Source organism: Trachypithecus francoisi, unplaced genomic scaffold, assembly GCF_009764315.1.
Source record: "Trachypithecus francoisi isolate TF-2019V2 unplaced genomic scaffold, Tfra_2.0 Lachesis_group17, whole genome shotgun sequence".
Lineage (NCBI taxonomy): Eukaryota > Metazoa > Chordata > Mammalia > Primates > Cercopithecidae > Trachypithecus > Trachypithecus francoisi.
Genome location: NW_022681462.1, coordinates 10,870,330 through 10,888,245, shown reverse-complemented (window position 1 = coordinate 10,888,245; position 17,916 = coordinate 10,870,330). Strand labels below are relative to the sequence as shown.

General features: G+C 37.3%; 1 protein-coding gene across 2 annotated transcripts in view; it reads right to left on the bottom strand.

Annotated features, from left to right (window-relative positions):
- The window catches only part of REL (REL proto-oncogene, NF-kB subunit), a 43,007-nt gene that overhangs the window by 24,442 nt on the left and 649 nt on the right, over positions 1 to 17,916 (bottom strand). For both annotated transcript variants that reach the window (XM_033239132.1, XM_033239133.1), the window contains exons 2-3: positions 8,080 to 8,222; positions 5,011 to 5,159 (exon numbers count right to left, since the gene is read on the bottom strand). In XM_033239132.1, the coding sequence (XP_033095023.1) occupies positions 5,011 to 5,159; positions 8,080 to 8,222 (292 nt within the window). The remainder of the gene's footprint in view (positions 1 to 5,010; positions 5,160 to 8,079; positions 8,223 to 17,916) is intronic.

The following is a 17,916-nucleotide window of genomic DNA, read 5'->3' as shown; positions in this document are numbered from 1 at the left end:
TGTTCATGCTCTTCACATTCAATACACTTACAATTTTGCTAGCACCTAAAATATCTCACATTTCCTTCCTCTGCCTCCAATAACTACAAAAATAAATCTTAAAAAAAAATTTTTTTTTTGAGATGATCTCACTCGGCCACCCAGGCTGGAGTGCAGTGGCACCATAACAGCTCACTGAAACCTCCACCTCCCAGGCTCAAGTGATCTTCCCACCTCAGTCTCCTGAGTAGCTGGACTACAGGTACATGACACTGTACCCAGCTAATTTTTATATTTTTCTAGAGTAAGGGTTTCACCATGTTGCCCAGGCTGGTCTCAAGCTCCTGGACTCAAGCAATCCGCCTGCCTCAGCCTCCTAAAGTGCTACGATTATAGGAATGAGCCACTATGCTTGGTCGGCTAAAGCTTGAATTCGTAATCCTTTCTTGAAATCTAGGAACTATAATCCTCTTCCTCAAAAGTATTCCACTTCTTTGAAAGATTCTTGGTTTGATTCTTTTTCTTTGGCAAAAGATTTTATAGAATTCTTCATATTAATACATTTATATTACTTCATTTTGTTTCATCTGGATAATCTCATATTTGACTGCTAGTCACAGAATATTAGAGGTGGTGGTAATTTTTGAAATTCTGAAATGAAGGATCAAGAGATTGTTTGAATCAATTATTCATTCATTCATTCACAGACATTCAACAAGTTTTGGGGTTCATACTATATACCAAAAACTCTGCAAAGTAATGGGGATATACAATCCCTTTCCTGAAGAAGCTTACAGTCTAGTGGAAAGGTTGGCAAACTGTAACTTATGGACCAAATCCAGCATCTTGTCTGTCTTTGCACATAAAGTTTTATTGGAACACAGCCAAACTGATGTTTACATATTATCTATGGCCGCTTTCATGCTACAACAGCACAGCTGAGCAACAGAGACCATACAGCTTGCAAAACCCCAAATATTTACTATCTAGTACTTTACAGAAAAAGTCTGGTAGTCTCTGGTCTAGTGAAGCAGATATACATTAAATAATCACACATACACAAATGCTAAACTGCAATCATAACAAGTTTTATGAAGGAAGTATACATGATGTTATGGGAGCCTATGATGGAACAGAAGAGACTTCCAGGCAATAGGAACAGGTCACACAAAGACCCCTATAGAAGAGCACTGGAGGAGGAAACAGAGGAAGCTAAAGGAAGGCTTTGTGAGTGGAGTGTAAAAATTAAGGAAAGTCGAGTTTAATAGAAGGCTAGAAATACAGGTGGGTCACGTGGGCCTTATAGGATATAGAAGGAATGCTGTCTTTATTCCAAGAGCCAAACAAACCCATTAAAATGTTTTAAGCAAGGGAGAGACAATTTCATTTGTATGTGGAATTCCATAAGATCACTCTGGCTAAAGTTAGGAAAGACAGAAGGTTTGGAAAAGGTACAAAATGGTTGATGCAAGACCAGTCAGGTTATTCCAGCAGCCCCGGTTTAGACTATAGTGGTAGTACCACGGTGATGAATTTCACTGAGTGAAGTGGATAGATTCAGAACCGCTTGAGAAAGTAATTGTTAGTAGGTTCAACGTGTACACCTGGATGAGGAATGCCAGAGATGACACCTATAGGCCTTTCATAGCAATCACTAACACATGGCACATTGGAACAAGACCAATTATGAGGGGAAAGAGATATGATCACAGTAAAATCATGGTTTGGGGCATATTCTATTTGAAGTGCTTTTTTTTTTCGTAAGAGATAAGATCTCGCTATGTTGCCCAGGCTGGACTCAAACTCCTGGGCTCAAGCAATCCTCCTGCTTCAGCCTCCTGAGTAGCTGTAACTACAAGCAATGGGCACTGTGCCTGGCTACTTAAGGTACTTTTGAGACATTTAAGGGAATATGTTGAGAAGGCAATCAGACTAAACACCATTCCCCACCAAAAGGAACCAAGAATCTCTGGAAAAAGCTGATAGCTTCACGGCTGGGCAAACAAAGCACAAGATGGTCAGGCACAGTGGCTCATGCCTGTAATCCCAGCATTTTGGGAGGCTGAGGCAGGAGGATCATTGAGGTCAGGAGTTTGAGACCAGCCTGGCCAACATGATGAAACCCTGTATCTACTAAAAATACAAAAATGAACTGGGTATGGTGGTGCAGGCTGGTAATCCCAGCTACTTGGGAGGCCAAGGCACAAAAATCACATGAACTCGGAAGGGGGAGGTTGCAGTGAGGTGAGATCGCACCACTGCACTCCAGCCTGGGCAACAGAGCGGGGCTCTGTCTCAAAAAAGAAAAGCACAAGTCTTGAACATTTTGTTTTGTCAGAAAGTAAAAAAGTGCTCAAAGAAAGATGAGGACATATCAAAAAAACACAGGAGACAGTTTGAAGAGGCTTGCATTAATCAAATCTGGGTCAATTTGAAAATCCAAAGAATAACAATAACTATAATACATTAAATATAAGAATGCATGAGTTTATAGTGATACTTTTTAAATGGAGAAAGAGGAAGGGAAAGTTCTTCTTTATAATAGAATGCCAAGATAATATCGCTAATAATGTAAAAAAAACTGAAGGGATACTTTGAGAATTATACTGCATCACTTCTATAGATTTCTTGCCCAAAATGTTTCATGTTAACATGAAAATATTATTCATGTTATTCATGTTAAATATAATGCTACCTATAGTGTGTAATCCTTAATGGGATCCTGAATTGGGGAGAGAGATGGAACAGCCATAAAGAGCAGTATTAGGACAGTAAGTAAGGTGATCCAAAAATTTAACTGCCTGTAACTAAGAAAGAACAGCCAGAAAAGCAGGAAGTAAAACGGAAGTTTGTTTTCACAGAAAATAAGGAATAAAAATGTTTCAGGTAAGGAGTGATCATAGTGTAAAATGTTGTTGGGAGGTCAAGTAATATAGACAAATATTTGCCAAGTGTGTATAATACTAGATATTTTGTGTTATTGTAAGAGGAGCATTTAAAGCATTTTTTTCTAAATGGTTATTACTAATATATGTAGAGACTATTAACCCCTTTTCTGTTGTAATTAGTTCATTTTTCCCCAAAAGCCAATACATGTTCATTACAAAAATGAATTATAAAATATAAGTTAAAAGAAAAACATAAAACCCTACAATCTTATCCACCCAACTACTAATACCTTAGTATTAACATATATACATCATGTATATGTATAAATTTATCTTAAATGAAAATAGGATTATTCTTTACATATTGTTTTAAAACCTATTTATCTGGCCAGGCAACATAGCTCATGCTTGTAATCCCAGTACTTTGGGAGGCTGAGGCAGGTGGATCACCTGAGGTCAGGAATTCGAGACCAGCCCAGTCAACATGGTGAAGCCCTGTCTCTAATAAAAATACCAAAAAATTAGCTGGGCGTGGTGGCACATGCCTGTAATACCAGCTAACATGGGAGGTTCAGGCAGGAGAATCGCTTGAAACAGAGAGGTAGAGGCTGCAGTGAGCCAAAATCACACCACTGCACTGTAGCCTGGGCAATAAAGCAAGACTCTGTCTCAAAAACAAAAACAAAAAAACCAAAAAACAGAAAACCTATTTATCTAATATATTGTGACTATCTTTACATACCAATAGACATATTGGCAATATGATTTTGAAGGCTGTACAGGAGTACATTGCATGAATGTATCAGTTTATTTAATTAATCCCCTTTGCTTACTATTTGAATTGCTTCTAGCTTTTTGCCATTAAAAAGAGAACTGCAATGAACAGTATTAGAGCATAATGTCTGAGTACACTTAATTATTTTCTGAGGCCAAACTCCTAGAAATGGAATGGCTGGCTCAAGAGGCATTCGTATTTTTTGGGCTTTTGTTATGCAGTTAAATTGCCTACCAGACAACTTTATTAATTTACATTCTAACATGATGAATGGGCCCGTCTTCTGGTAGCCTCACTATCATGAAATATTACATGATTATTTTTATCTTAGAACTACTGTTATATGTTAATTCTATAACCTGCCATTTTCTAAATAATAACTCTAGAGTTTTCCAGTTGATTTTTCTCACATCCAGGCATTTTTATGTTAACTGCAAATGGGCGTGGCACAATGGCTCACATCTGTAATCTCAAGCACTTTGGGAGGCCAAAGAGGGAAGATTGCTTGAGTCCAGGAGTTCAAGACCACCCTGGGCAACACAGCAAAACCCAATCTCTACAAAAAATACAAAAATTAGCTGGGCATGGTGGTGCATGCCTGTAGTCCCAGCTACTCAGGAGGCTGAGGCTGAAGATGGCTTGAGTCTGGAGGTGAAGGTTGCAATGGGCCGAGATCATGCCACTGCACTCCAGCCTGGGTAACAGAGCGAGACCTTGTCTCAAAATAATAATAAGTTAACTATAAATGAAAAGACAGAGGCTGGGCGCGGTGGCCCATGCCTGTGATCCCAACACTTTGGAAGGCAGAGGCAGGCAGATCATCTGAGGTTGGGAGTTCGAGACCAGCCTGACCAACATGGAGAAACCCCCATCTCTAATAAAAATACAAAAAAATTAGCCAGGCGTGGTGGCACATGCCTGTAATCCCAGCTACTCGGGAGGCTGAGACAGGAGAATCGCTTGAACCCAGGAGGTGGAGGTTGCAGTGAGCCAAGATCGTGCCACTGCACTCTAGCCTAGGCAACAAGAGCAAAACTCTGTCTCGAAAAAAAAAAAAAAAAAAAAAGAGTGAAAAATTATTTCGAAAACTGTCCACCCCAAGAAAGGAAATCACAGTATACAATAAGTTTACGTTTACTTTTAATGACAATAAAAATGTTTTCCTGCTAACCATCATAAGATGTGTCTACTAATGAAGAATGAAAGGGTAGTTCTAATGCAAATAGTAAAAATATAAGTGTAAAATATAGTAAATAGAAGTAGAATGAGAAAATTATTCTGCTAAAAAGTAACAGATTGTCACGGAGAAGAAACAGAACGTCCTATGTCTTATCTTATTTCTGAAGATGTCTGTAACTGTGTACTTACAACAAAGGTCTGCGTTCTTGTCCAAATTCTGCTTCATAGTAGCCGTCTCTGCAGTCTTTTCCAACTAAATCATGAGGATGAGGTTTATACGGGTCATTCTTTGTTACTAATGTAATTCTCACTTTTCCTTTTCCATAATAGTTCATAATCTGAAAAAAGGGGGAAATTAAATATATGATCCAAATAGATCACATTATAAACTGATCTACTAAATGAGAGTTCAATTTACATTAATTATAATGTAATTGGCACTAAATAAATAAAGTCCAACTGACAAACAACTGCAGTTTAGATGAAACTTTCCAGAGAATACCAGTATAGAAGAACTTACCTCTCAGCTTCTTGACATATTTTCTGCCCTAATTTCATTTGGTCATATCATTTGACTCTACTTAATTTTCCTTTCAAAACAAGTAAAACTCTACCCAAATTTTATCATAGAACATGAGAAAACAGATGTTAAGTCACTAAATGCCCAGCTCTTAAATGTACTGTCATACCATAAACATTCCTTGAATATATATTAAGCCATATTGGAAAGGATAGCACATAAATATGATCATTTTACTTAATATGTGACATTTCACTTCACAAAAATATTTTTTCAGTAAGCATACCCCAAGTGCACTCTAGAACAGGCAATAAATCAAACTGAGTTTAACAACATCAAATTTCATATAGAAAGTACATCTTAGAACACAGAGTAGAAAGGAGAGTTTTAACAGGGAAGAGGAAGGAGGACAGGAAATAATGCTTAGTTTGAAAGCTAGTAAATTTGCAAGAACAAAGCAGGGAATGTGAAAACCAGCATACCACAAAGGAGCAAGGTAAAGTAAGAATGGGTAGCTTACGAGGTAGAGGAAACTAAAATCCATAATTTTGAATTAGAATTTGAAAGTAACCAGGAAGTATTACATTTCTTTCTGTATGAAAGTAAAGGTAATTGCTCAAGACTATAAGTAGGCAAATACACAACTCAAGCTGTAAAGTGTTTAGGACCTACTGGAATAGTAAAAATACAGATCTTAGAAATATTTTAGAGATGCATACGATAAGATGAATTATGAAGAAAACTTTAAAAATGACTCAAAAAACTGGCCAAATAGTATTTCCTTAGTTCCTTTTTATTAGCATCTCACCCATTTTAACATTTAAAAGACTTACATAACCCAAATCCATACTACTGCCAAAAATGTGATAAAAATAGAAATATGGAATTCAATATATAATTTCGCCACTGATTTATTCTATAACTTAGCAATTCCCTTTAAGTTCATCAACAGAATAGACTTTGTAAATAATCTAGTTATAAAACAATGAATTAAGATCTGTTGATAAAAGTAACACTTTTCAAATAAAAAAAAAGTGACACTTTTCAAAATCTACTTTGCCATTAAAGTTTTTAATTGGCATTTAAAGGATAAACCCTTCACTGAAACTCAAATGAAAAACAGTTTACAAATAGAAAATATAAATTCAGTACACTGGGCCGGGTGCAGTGGCTTACGCCTGTAATTCCAGCACTTTGGGAGACCAAGGCGAGCGGATCACGAGGTCAGGAGATTGAGACCATCCTGGCTAACACGGTGAAACTCCATCTCTACTAAAAATACAAAAATTAGCTGGGTGTGGTGGCACATGCCTGTAGTCCCAGCTACTCGGAAGGCTGAGACAGGAGAATCACTTGAACCCGGGAGGCGGAGGCTGCAGTGAGCCAAGATTATGCCATTGCCCTCCAGCCTGGGCGACAGAGTGAAACTCTGTCTCAAAAAAATAAAAAATAGGCCGGGCGTGGTGGCTCACACCTGTAATCCCAGCACTGTGGGAGGCTGAGGTGGGCGGATCACGAGGTCAGGAGATCAAGACCATCCTATCCTGGCTAACATGGTGAAACCCCATCTCTACTAAAAATGCAAAAAAATTAGCCAGGCGTGGTGGTGGGCGCCTGTAGTCCCAGCTACTCAGGAGGCTGAGGCAGGAGAATGGCATGAACCCGGGAGGTGCGGCTTGCAGTGAGCAGAGATTGTGACACTGTACTACAGCCTGGGCAAAAGAGTGAGACTCCGTCTCAAAAAATAAATAAATAAACATATAATAAGTAAATAAATTTAGTACATCTTGGCCGGGCGCGGTGGCTCATGCCTGTAATCCCAACGCTTTGGGAGGCCGAGACGGATGGATCACCTGAGGTCAGGAGTTCGAGATCAGCCTGCCCAACATGGTGAAACCTTGCCTCTACTAAAAATACAAAAATCAGCTGGGCGTGGTGGTGGGCACCTATAATCCCAGCTACTCGGTAGGCTGAGGCAGGAGAATCACTTGAACCCAGGAGATGGAGGTTGCAGTGAGCCAAGATCGTGACATTGCACTCTAGCCTGGGCGACAAGCGCGAAACTCCATCTCAAAAATAAATAAATAAATTTAGTACATCTTATAACTATTAGTATGTTTACCAAAGTCATTTTTGGTCAAAAGCTGTTAAAAATTTATGCTAATGTGAGAAAACTACATTTATAAAGTGGTATTTCAAATCAGTCAATGACTCAGAGAATCAGAGACAAGCAACAAAGGTAAGAAAAAGGAGAAAAAAATGTTCTAGCCCTAAGACTAGCCAAGAAGAATTATGACTGAGTTATCAAACCTATGTTTAATCTACAGAATAGTATCACTCACCTCTGTAGAGAATGAGTTTTCCTTATTATCTTTGCGTTCCATGAAAAAGAACATGATCCAAAAGCTGCCAACTATCCCCACTGCAGATAGCTATATGGTGCTGTGTATTAATCTAAGTAGAGCGACTAAATATTATGAGTCGCTCTACTTAGGTTAATACACAGCACCATATAGCTATCTGTAGTGGGGAAGACTCCATATTATATTTAAGAGATGTCCTTAGACATCTATCTAATAGATGTCTTTTTAACAGATCTGTTTAAAAAAAAAAAAGGAAAAAAGAAAAAGACAAAACTGTGGAGATGACTGTTAAGAAACTGTCCCTTTAAAATAATTGCTATAGCTAATATACGAAGCAACTAATAGCGAGATAGACATAGAAGAAGGGTCTATTACCTGGATAGAAGGGTATGTTCGGTTGTTGTCTGTGCTGTGCTCCCCTGGAATGCTGCCCGCTGATCGCCCTTCACATTTGTATCTAAAACGCATTCCCCTCTGCCTGGGTTGTTCAATTATCTCTATATATGGGTTATACGCACCTGAAAAGTTTTTTAAAAGGAGGAGGTCAGTGAGATTAATACAGCAATTAATAATGGATTTTAACACTTCTGCTTTTTCATAACAGCAGACTAAAATAAAGATTTTTTTTCCTCCTAACATTAAATAACAAGGTTGAAATGTTATCTTGGAGATTGGCTGGGAGAGGCACCTTTTTTTCCCATTCAGATTGAGTCCCTGTGTAGTGTCAAAACAAGTCATTCAAACCATATTGATTGGTTAGCACTTTATAGCTTAATATCTATAGCTAACATCAATATGAAGTTCTGAGATAACCACTTCAGAGATATCCACCTCCCACGTGAGACCTAGCAGAAGGGTTTCCCCCAAGATTCCCCAAGAAGGGTAAAGAAGATAGTACTCAGAAGTAAAATATTACACTCCTAAAGTGAGTTAAATGTATTTAACTGCTTGATTTTACATCATATTCATAATACTGAATGAAAAGACCATTCACTGAAAATGAAAATGCTTTTAAATCCCTGCAGAAGCATATGTAAGTTTTTTCTATCTCCATTCAAATGTTAAAGGACTTACACATAGTATATCAAAACAAGCCCCAGGAGGGACTTCAGGCTCAAAGAATGTGTCATCAGTCCCATGTAAACCTTTTCTAAAGATACAACAGAGAAAAAAAAATATTTACTTTCTATAATAACTAAAATTCAAAATAAGCATCTGCAGAATGAATTGCTGATACATATAATAACATGGATGACTCTCAAAATCATTATGCTGAGTGAAAGAAGTTAGACCAGAAGAGCACAAACTGCATGATTCCATTTACATGAAACTCTAGGATATGTAAAGTAACATACAATGAACAATAGCAGATCACTGGTTGCCTAAGAACAGGGATATATGGTGGATAGTAAAGGCAGGGGGGACAATGGACATGTTAATTATCTTGTGATGATGATTCCAAGGTTGTATACATACGTCAAAACTTATCAAATTGCATACTTTAAAAGTGCAGTTTGTTGTACATAAATTATATGTCAATATGTCAATAAAGTTATTTAAAATATATGCAACTTTACTATTTTTTATTATCCAAATTGTGGGGGGAAAGGTAAATAGACACTCAACTGTACTTGCAAGTAGGGGAGTTAATAGGGGTGTGAAGATGTTTTCCATTAAAAAAAAAAGGGGTCCCTTCATCAGTTTAGTGCCGACTAAGGCTTCTCCTGTTAGAATGCAAGCAATCCTGAGAAATGGTAACACAGTGGGCCTTATCAGAACAGTATGAAGAAGAGGCTTCTGGAATCCTACCCCATCTACTTCCTAACAGTAAGACCACGGAAAAGTTATTAAAATTAAAATCTCTTCGTTTCCGCCTCTGTAAAATAGGAATAATCATAATAGCACCTACCTCATTCATTGGGCTGTTGTGAAGATTACAGATTATACGTGCTAAATTCTTACCAAGTGTCATATATACATATACGTTCAATAAATGGTGTCTATTATTTCAGATGCTTTCTTGATAACAATGATTTAGTGATACCATGGTGGCATCACAACTGTCACTCTAAAAGACCTTACAGAACAGCAAGGCAAACAACACATATTATTAGACTACAGAAGGAAGGAAAGCACTAACAAAATTCTGTGGAAATAAGAGCGGAAGAGTCAGGAATGCCCAACTGTGTCAGTGGAAAAAGAGCGGTTAATAAAGCAAAAGAGCGGGGGAAATAAAGAGGAAAAATGTAGGTATTCTAGGGAAAGGGGAACAGTGTGTCCACAGAGGAGGGTTTATTTAAGAATCACCAATGTAAGTGGAATACACTTCCTCTCTTACAAAGAGAACTAAAAGTCAGAGCACACTTGGCAATGTGGATTTCATTTTATGTGTGATGAAATCAATGAATATTTTGATGCAGGCAAATCACATGATCATATTTACATTTTAGAGTAAAAATTTTAAGCGGGGCACAGTGGCTCACGCCTGTAATTCCAGCACTTTGGGAGGCCGAGGCGGGTGGATCACGAGGTCAGGAGATCGAGACCACCTGGCTAACACGGTGAAACCCCGTCTCTACTAAACATGTAAAAAAAAATTAGCCGGGCGTGGTGGTGGGCGCCTGTAGTCCCAGCTACTCAGGAGGCTGAGGCAGGAGAATGGCGTGAACCCGGGAGGCAGAGGTTGCAGTGAGCCGAGATCGCGCCACTGCACTCCAGGCTGGGCGACAGAGCGAGACTCCGTCTCGAAAAAAAAAAAAAATTTTTTTTAGTTACAGCAGACAGATAGAAAAAAGAAAGCAACGTGATCAGTTTAGAGACCACTATAATAATGTGGGCAATGATGACAGTATGTCTGATATATGGCAGTGATAAAAGGAATGAAAGATTATTTAAAAGATAAAATTGACAGCACCTGGTGCCTGAACATTAGGGTTAAGAGAAATTAAAAAATCACTGATGGCTCAGAAATTAAAGAATCATTGATGGTTCCATGGCTTCTACTTTGGGTTACTGAATAAAGTATTACCATTACTTTCAATTTTATTCTGTATGGTGCAAACTCCCTGTGCTTGAATCTACTACCTATTTGTTTATTCAAAGATGAAGAGCCAGAGAAAACTGACTTTAACCCATACATAATCCTTATTTCAGTTTTACTCAAAAGCATAAGATATGCAGATGAGTATTTCACAATTTTATCCTTGCATATTTCAAATATTTCAAATTCATACTGCAATTTCAAAAAAAAATTTTTTTTTTTGAGACTTAGTCTCGCTCTGTCACCCAGGCTGGAGTGCAGTGGCGCGATCTCGCCTCACTGCAAGCTCCGCCTCCCGTGTTCATGCCATTCTCCTGCCTCAGCCTCCCGAGTAGCTGGGACTACAGGCGCCCACCACCGCGCCGGCTATACCTGGCTAATTTTTTGTATTTTTAGTAGAGACGGGGTTTCACCGTGGTCTAGATCTCCTGACCTCGTGATCCGCCCACCTCGGCCTCCCAAAGTGCTGGGATTACAGATGTGAGCCACTGCGCCTGGCCACAATTTCAAATATTTCATACCCTTATATATCCTTGTAGAAGTATTTAAGAAAGAGTATATTTTCCTCTTAAAAACTGTTAAAATCAACATTATTTTTTATTTTTTTATTTTTTTTTTTGAGACGGAGTCTCGCTCTGTCGCCCAGGCTGGAGTGCAGTGGCGTGATCTCAGCTCACTGCAAGCTCCGCCTCCCGGGTTTACGCCATTCTCCTGCCTCAGCCTCCCGAGTAGCTGGGACTACAGGCGCCCGCCACCTCGCCTGGCTAATTTTTTGTATTTTTTAGTAGAGACGGGGTTTCACCCTGTTAGCAAGGATGGTCTCGATCTTCTGACCTCGTGATCCGCCCGTCTCGGCCTCCCAAAGTGCTGGGATTACAGGCTTGAGCCACCGCGCCCAGCCAAAATCAACATTATTTTTTAAGTGACATTTTAAATAATTTATGTGGCTGAAGTAAAGGCCAAATAAATCCCCGCCCACTACTTATTTAAAGGTGTCTTGGTGGGAAACTGATATAAAATGACATCGTTAATGATAAGTGTTTAACTTTGGGAGGGAAGAGTATGAATTAAAATTCTAGGTTCATAGTGAGCATTCAAATATTTCACTGAGGCTGGGCATGGTGGCTCGTACCTGTAAACCCAGCACTTTGGGAGGCCAAGGTGGGTGGATCACTTGAGGTCAGGAGTTCCAGACCAGCCTGGTCAACATGGTGAAACACCATCTCTACTAAAAATACAAAAAATTAGCTGGATGTGGTGGCAGGCACCTGTAATCCCAGCTACTTAAGAGACTGAGGCAGGAGAATTGCTTGAATCCAGGAGGCGGAGGCTGCAGTGAGCCAGGATTGCGCCATTGTACTCTAGCCTGGGTGATAGAGCGAGACTCCATCTCAAAAAAACAAAAACAAAAACAAAACAAAACTTCATTGGTTACAAGACACTTCTTTAGATTGTTTATTAAAATGTCTATTAAAAGAACAGAAAAGTAGTTGTTGAAAAGAATATTTTTAAATAGTAAAAATTACATAAATATCGGTTATCATATAATATTGAGTATTTAAAATCCTTGGAATTTATTTTTCTCATTGCAGAAGCTCTTAATTGGCAAAAATTAACAAGCTGGGGGAATGTAGAGTATTACAACCAAGTAACAGAGTATATTGTAATGCTCTACATTCCCCCAGCTGGAAATAATCTCCCCTCCTTTAAACTACCATAGTATTCTGTTTATAGCAATTATTCCAAATAACTGTAATTTAGGGAAAACTTACCATCTTATTTCTTCTTGAGATAAAGCTACTTGTTTTATTTCTTCAAGCTACTTGAAGGCAGAAACTGTGTTTTACTCATCAGTGCCTTGTACACAGATATTCATTAAACATCTATTGAATGAATGACTAAAATATCTTAAGGTCTTTTGTTTATACAAGTTATTCAAATGTTAAATAATCATGTAAGTGATTAGTCAGATTTTTTAATTAGATTCCACTACCAAGGAAAAAAAAAAAATAGTGCTTTGTAGGTACCAGGATTGCTACACCTCAGCATTTCCTCATACTCATTCATATTTCGATTCATCTGTTTATGATTTTTTAAAAACTTCCCAGCTATAAATCATTTATATAATGCATCAGTACAATGCACCAGTTATTTCCTTCCTTAGTACTGTGCTTTGCACAGTGCCATTCTTCCTGAATATAAAATGTGCTGAAAAGTAGTCATCTATGGAGTGGAAGAGGGTAAATTATATATCAGGAAATTGTAGGGAAAATAAGTACTCTTAATTAAGATAACCTTAAATCACCACAGTTTTGAAAAGCACAAAAACATCTCCAAAGCTGGCTCTAAACAAGTTGATTACTGTATTTTTCTTTAAGCAATACTATGCAAAGTTGGGACTGACCCCTATATTCTGAAGAATATTTTAAAAGGCTAATATACATCAGAATAACATCTGAGATATAGCCAAAATGTTTGTAAGATATATTTATGTTTTTATTTGCACTTAGGCAAGAAAGAGTGCTATTTTAAAACATAGTGCCTATCTAATAAAGTATGAGTTTTTAAGATAAAAAATTACATTGAAATAAATGTTTAAATGGATCATAAATTATCAGAAATAGACACATTATTAACTAACATCTTATTGCTAGAATGAGCAACCAGCATCAAGTATATAGAACAAAAAGTTAATTATTGTAATTATAACACTTTTTAAAGACCCCTTTATATACATTTCTCATTTGATCCTCTTAACTTTAATCTCCATTTGAAAAACAATAGAAATTATTATCCCAACTTACAGATGATAAAACTAAAGTTGAAAATTATATGGTTATAAGAAAAATGAATTATGAATGGTACACTAATATGGCACTGCCAAATTTAAAAAACAAGCATAAAAGCAACTGGAGGTAATAACTGATACAGCACATAACCTGCAATCTAAAATAAATGCAACTTAATTTAAGAAGATAATGCATCCCGGTATAGCCAAATGAGTATTTAGATCCAAAGAAATCCCTAGAACAGAGTTCATACTGGGGATGTACATCAGAATCACTTAGGCAGTTTTTTCAAAACATGTATGTCCTTACCCCACTTGAGATGTTTAAAAGAAAAAGAAATCTTCAAAGTTTTTAAAGCCCAGATACATGTTTCTGAAAAAGCCTTCCAAGAAATTCTAACACACTCCTGATTAAGAATAATTGCCTTAAAACATGAAGTGAAAGCAACAATGCACATATTGAGAGAAGAAATCTGGGCAAAGCGATTCTGGCTACTCGTAACTTGTTTTTCTCTCCCACTCAAAAAAGAACCTTATTCAAATGCAAGCAAGAAAAATGACAATATACCGATAGCCTTCAAATGCTCTCATTTATTTAAAAAATAAATAATTTACAACACAAATATTTTAACTCTTGCAACACATCACACAAATGATTGTCACACCAGTGTGTCAACACCATAGTTGAGAATAGCTGACTAGACTGCATGTCTCTCATAAAGGTCCTGGGTGACAGACTGCCTAAGACCTAAAGAAGCCAATGGAGCTAAAAATGTACCTTTTTCCAAATATCACCTCTACTTAGTTTGGAGAAAAAGAAAATAAGATCTACTATTTTTTTCCTCAAACCAGGTCTCTCATCAGCCAAAGGCTATTCCAATGTATCAGGCTGACTTCATTACTCCAATACATCAGCTGACTTTCAACTGGGCTTTCAGAATCAAAGAAAGGAAATTTTCAGATGAGTATTCAACTGATTCATGCACCACAAGGTAAAAACTGTAAAAGATTCTGGCAATAGGGATTCTGTTACCATGGGGGGTAAAAAGGTAACTCTTGAAAAAACTGCATGTGCCAGGGTAAAATAAAGAAATTTAAAATTCTGTCCTAGATTATACAGGTATTAAAGTTAAAAACAAATGGCAAGACCAAATCACCTCTATTTAAAAAATAAAAACAGAGGAGGCCCAGATAAATATGAATTTCAGAAAAACAATTTTATCCCATGCAATATTTGGGTCCTGTGCCTACAAACAAAACCATTTTCAGAGAACCCAGATAAGAGAAAGTTGGAACAAAAGGAAATTCTGAGTCCCTTAAAATGCATAACCTAGATGTTCCTGATTATGATTCATTGTCTGGCTCCTCCCTAGTCATTACATTAACTCATTCCCTTTATCTATGCCTATCATATGTCACCTTAATTATTTAACACCACTGTTATTTCTATTTTTTCAAGTGTTGCATTTCTGAAACATTCATGCTCACGTGTGGCCTTTTACTTAAAAAAAGAAGTCATTAGCTGTAGCTATCCATTCCTAACTTCCAGCCCTGTTATTAAAGATTAAGTTGCATCATACTTACTTCCATTTCCCCCCTTTAATCAAGAAAAATAGTTCTCTTGAAATTCACACTACAAATAGTTGGTAAGAAGTGAGGTTTACAAAAACAATTCATTCCGGTACTTCCTATTGTGTGACATAGAAGAACCATACTAAAGAAAAATGTGAATAAAAATAAATTATCTAAATTTTAAAACATTTTACCAAAGATAGCACTAATTATTAGTTAACAGAGCTACATGCCACACAAAGACATTTGCTCTTTTTTCTGGAACAATGAGAAGGTTTAAATTCAGACATAAATTATCTAATTTTACTTATATTAAATAAAATAGAATAAATATACAAAAGCAACGACTGCCTACTATGCATACCTTAGTTGGGTTTGGGAACATTTTCCTTCACTATGTCTATTATTATGTCAAAAGACTGTAATCAAGGTGTAATTTTTTTTTAAAAAGCCACAAAAAGCAGCTTAATACAAGCTGAGAAATCCTAATTAACCTGCTAACTTATCTAAACAAAATTTAGAATCATATTATATACATGATTTTAAACTACATTCTAAATCACAAAATTTTCCTTGTAAGATTATGATTTATGTTACTTTTACATCATAGCTATCACATAATCAACACTTGTACCTATTTACACATGACATCTGGTGAGAAATGAAGAAATGCTCTTAAATGCTTTGTAATGAATAAAAGTACTTTTTGAGGTTTTAATACTACCTTACTACAAAGAGAATCTAAACTAGACAATGAAAAATAAGCAATTTCTTTTCTTTTCTTTTTTTTTTTGGTCACTTTTCCGGTTAAATTGCTGTTTCAAAACAGAATAGGAATTTAGAATTTCATTAGTGAATCTTTTTCTATCTCTAAGGTCTTTATAACAGATTAAGGAAAAGTACACAGATTCCTTTAAACATTTTCTTTCTTTCTTTTTTTTTTTTTAATTCCAGGCTTGGCAGTTTTCTAACAACAGAATTACAATTTAAATAACTTGTTACATTTTAAATAGTCCCATTTTAATGCAACTCTTGAGAAAAGACCAAAAAAACAAAAAGTTAATCACCCTTCAACTTCTAAACCTTTAAAACTTTCTATTTCTTTAAACATTTCCTCCTTACTTTTAGGGAATCCTTCCTCCTCACAACAGCACAAAATACAGTGTCAATGAACAAATTTAAATTGTATCATTTTAAAATCCTGTGGGTCTTAACAATACTCTATACAGAAATGGTTGTTTCCTCTCTCATTTGAAAAAATTATAAGTATTACATTTATGCAATACATCAATAAAGTTTGATTAAATCGCCAAGAGGCTGAACTCAACTTACAATGCTAGTCATTCTTCATTACTTCCAAACAAAATCTTTCTGATAACCAATAAATTAACAAAATATTTGAAGTCATCTTAGCACTTCTAATCTACACATGCTTTGAATTCACAAATTTACAGGATTATCTGAAAGTCTGGTGTCAAGTGGGAAAAGGGAAAGCTGAGATATTTTAAACTTCACTTAGTATTCTCACAACCACAGACAAACTGAAATCAAATGTCATGTGAAACACCCCAATTTCCTTTTCTGCCTACAGCAATAGCTATGGCATTGTTCTGCTCAACCTTTTAAAAAGGTTCTTTAATCTTCCTACTTCCTCATCTCCACTAGACATCAACCTACTTCTGAGGGTCACTGGACCAGTCAGTTTGCGGATGCCAGTCAAGTTCATAAACGGTGCCCCCTCTTCACTCCCTTAGGTACAGCATTTAACATACGCGTTTAGCCCTCCCTGCCTTTGCTCACGCTGCTTCCTCTGTCTGGAAAGCGCCCCCCACTCACCTTGGCAAATCCTGGTAAAAGACCAACTCGAACCCAGGCTACTTAATTTATCCCCCCACCCCGGCTCTCCCGTCCCCCCAACCTTAAGCTCCAGGCACCCCGAAACCACGTCTGTGTATACAGGAGACTCTTCCTTGCTCTGCAATGTTTCTTATAAACTTACTTCCCCCCAAAGGGAGAGATCGAGCATTTATTAAGGGAAAATATACAGTCACATAAGTGATAAAGTTGTATTCACTACTAAGCATTATTTTAAAGCACGGATATTCTAAAACTCCTCTTTCCCCTTATTTCCAGCGGGAAGGAAGGGGGATTCAACGTCTCTATTCGTCAGATTAGAAACTGTGTGCTTTATCTCACAGTAAAAATTACACACTCTATTTTTTTTTTTTTTTTTAATAAAGACAGGGTCTCTGTCGCCCAGGCTGGAGAGAAGGGGCGCGATCTTGGCTCACTGCAACCTCCACCTCGCCCAGGTTCGAGCGATTCTCCTGCCTCAGCCTTCCGAGTAGCTGGGATTACAGGCGCGCGCCACCACGCCAGACTAATTTTTGTATTTTCAGTAGAAACGGGGTTTCAAAATGTTGGCCAGGCTGGTCTCGAACTTCCGACCTCAGGTGATCCGCCCGCCTTCGCCTCCCAAAGTGCTGGGATTACAGGCGTGAGCCACCGCGCCCGGCCTACACCTGGTCGATGCAACATTAACACTTAAAATACCACGGATTTTTAAATTCGTGTTAAAATACCACGAATGATTTTTAAAGCCGTGCCACATTTTGTACAACTGTCAGTACAGGGGGGATCACCTCTTTGCATTTGACGAAATTAAAAAGGGGGAGAGAGCTTGCCCGAGGTTTGAAGGTTCCTCATTCTTGTTCTAAAACATAAAACCACCACTTCAATACATATCCATTTTTAACATGAGAACTCCTCGTCCTCCTTTAGTTCGCTTATGACTTCCCTAATCCTAAAATCA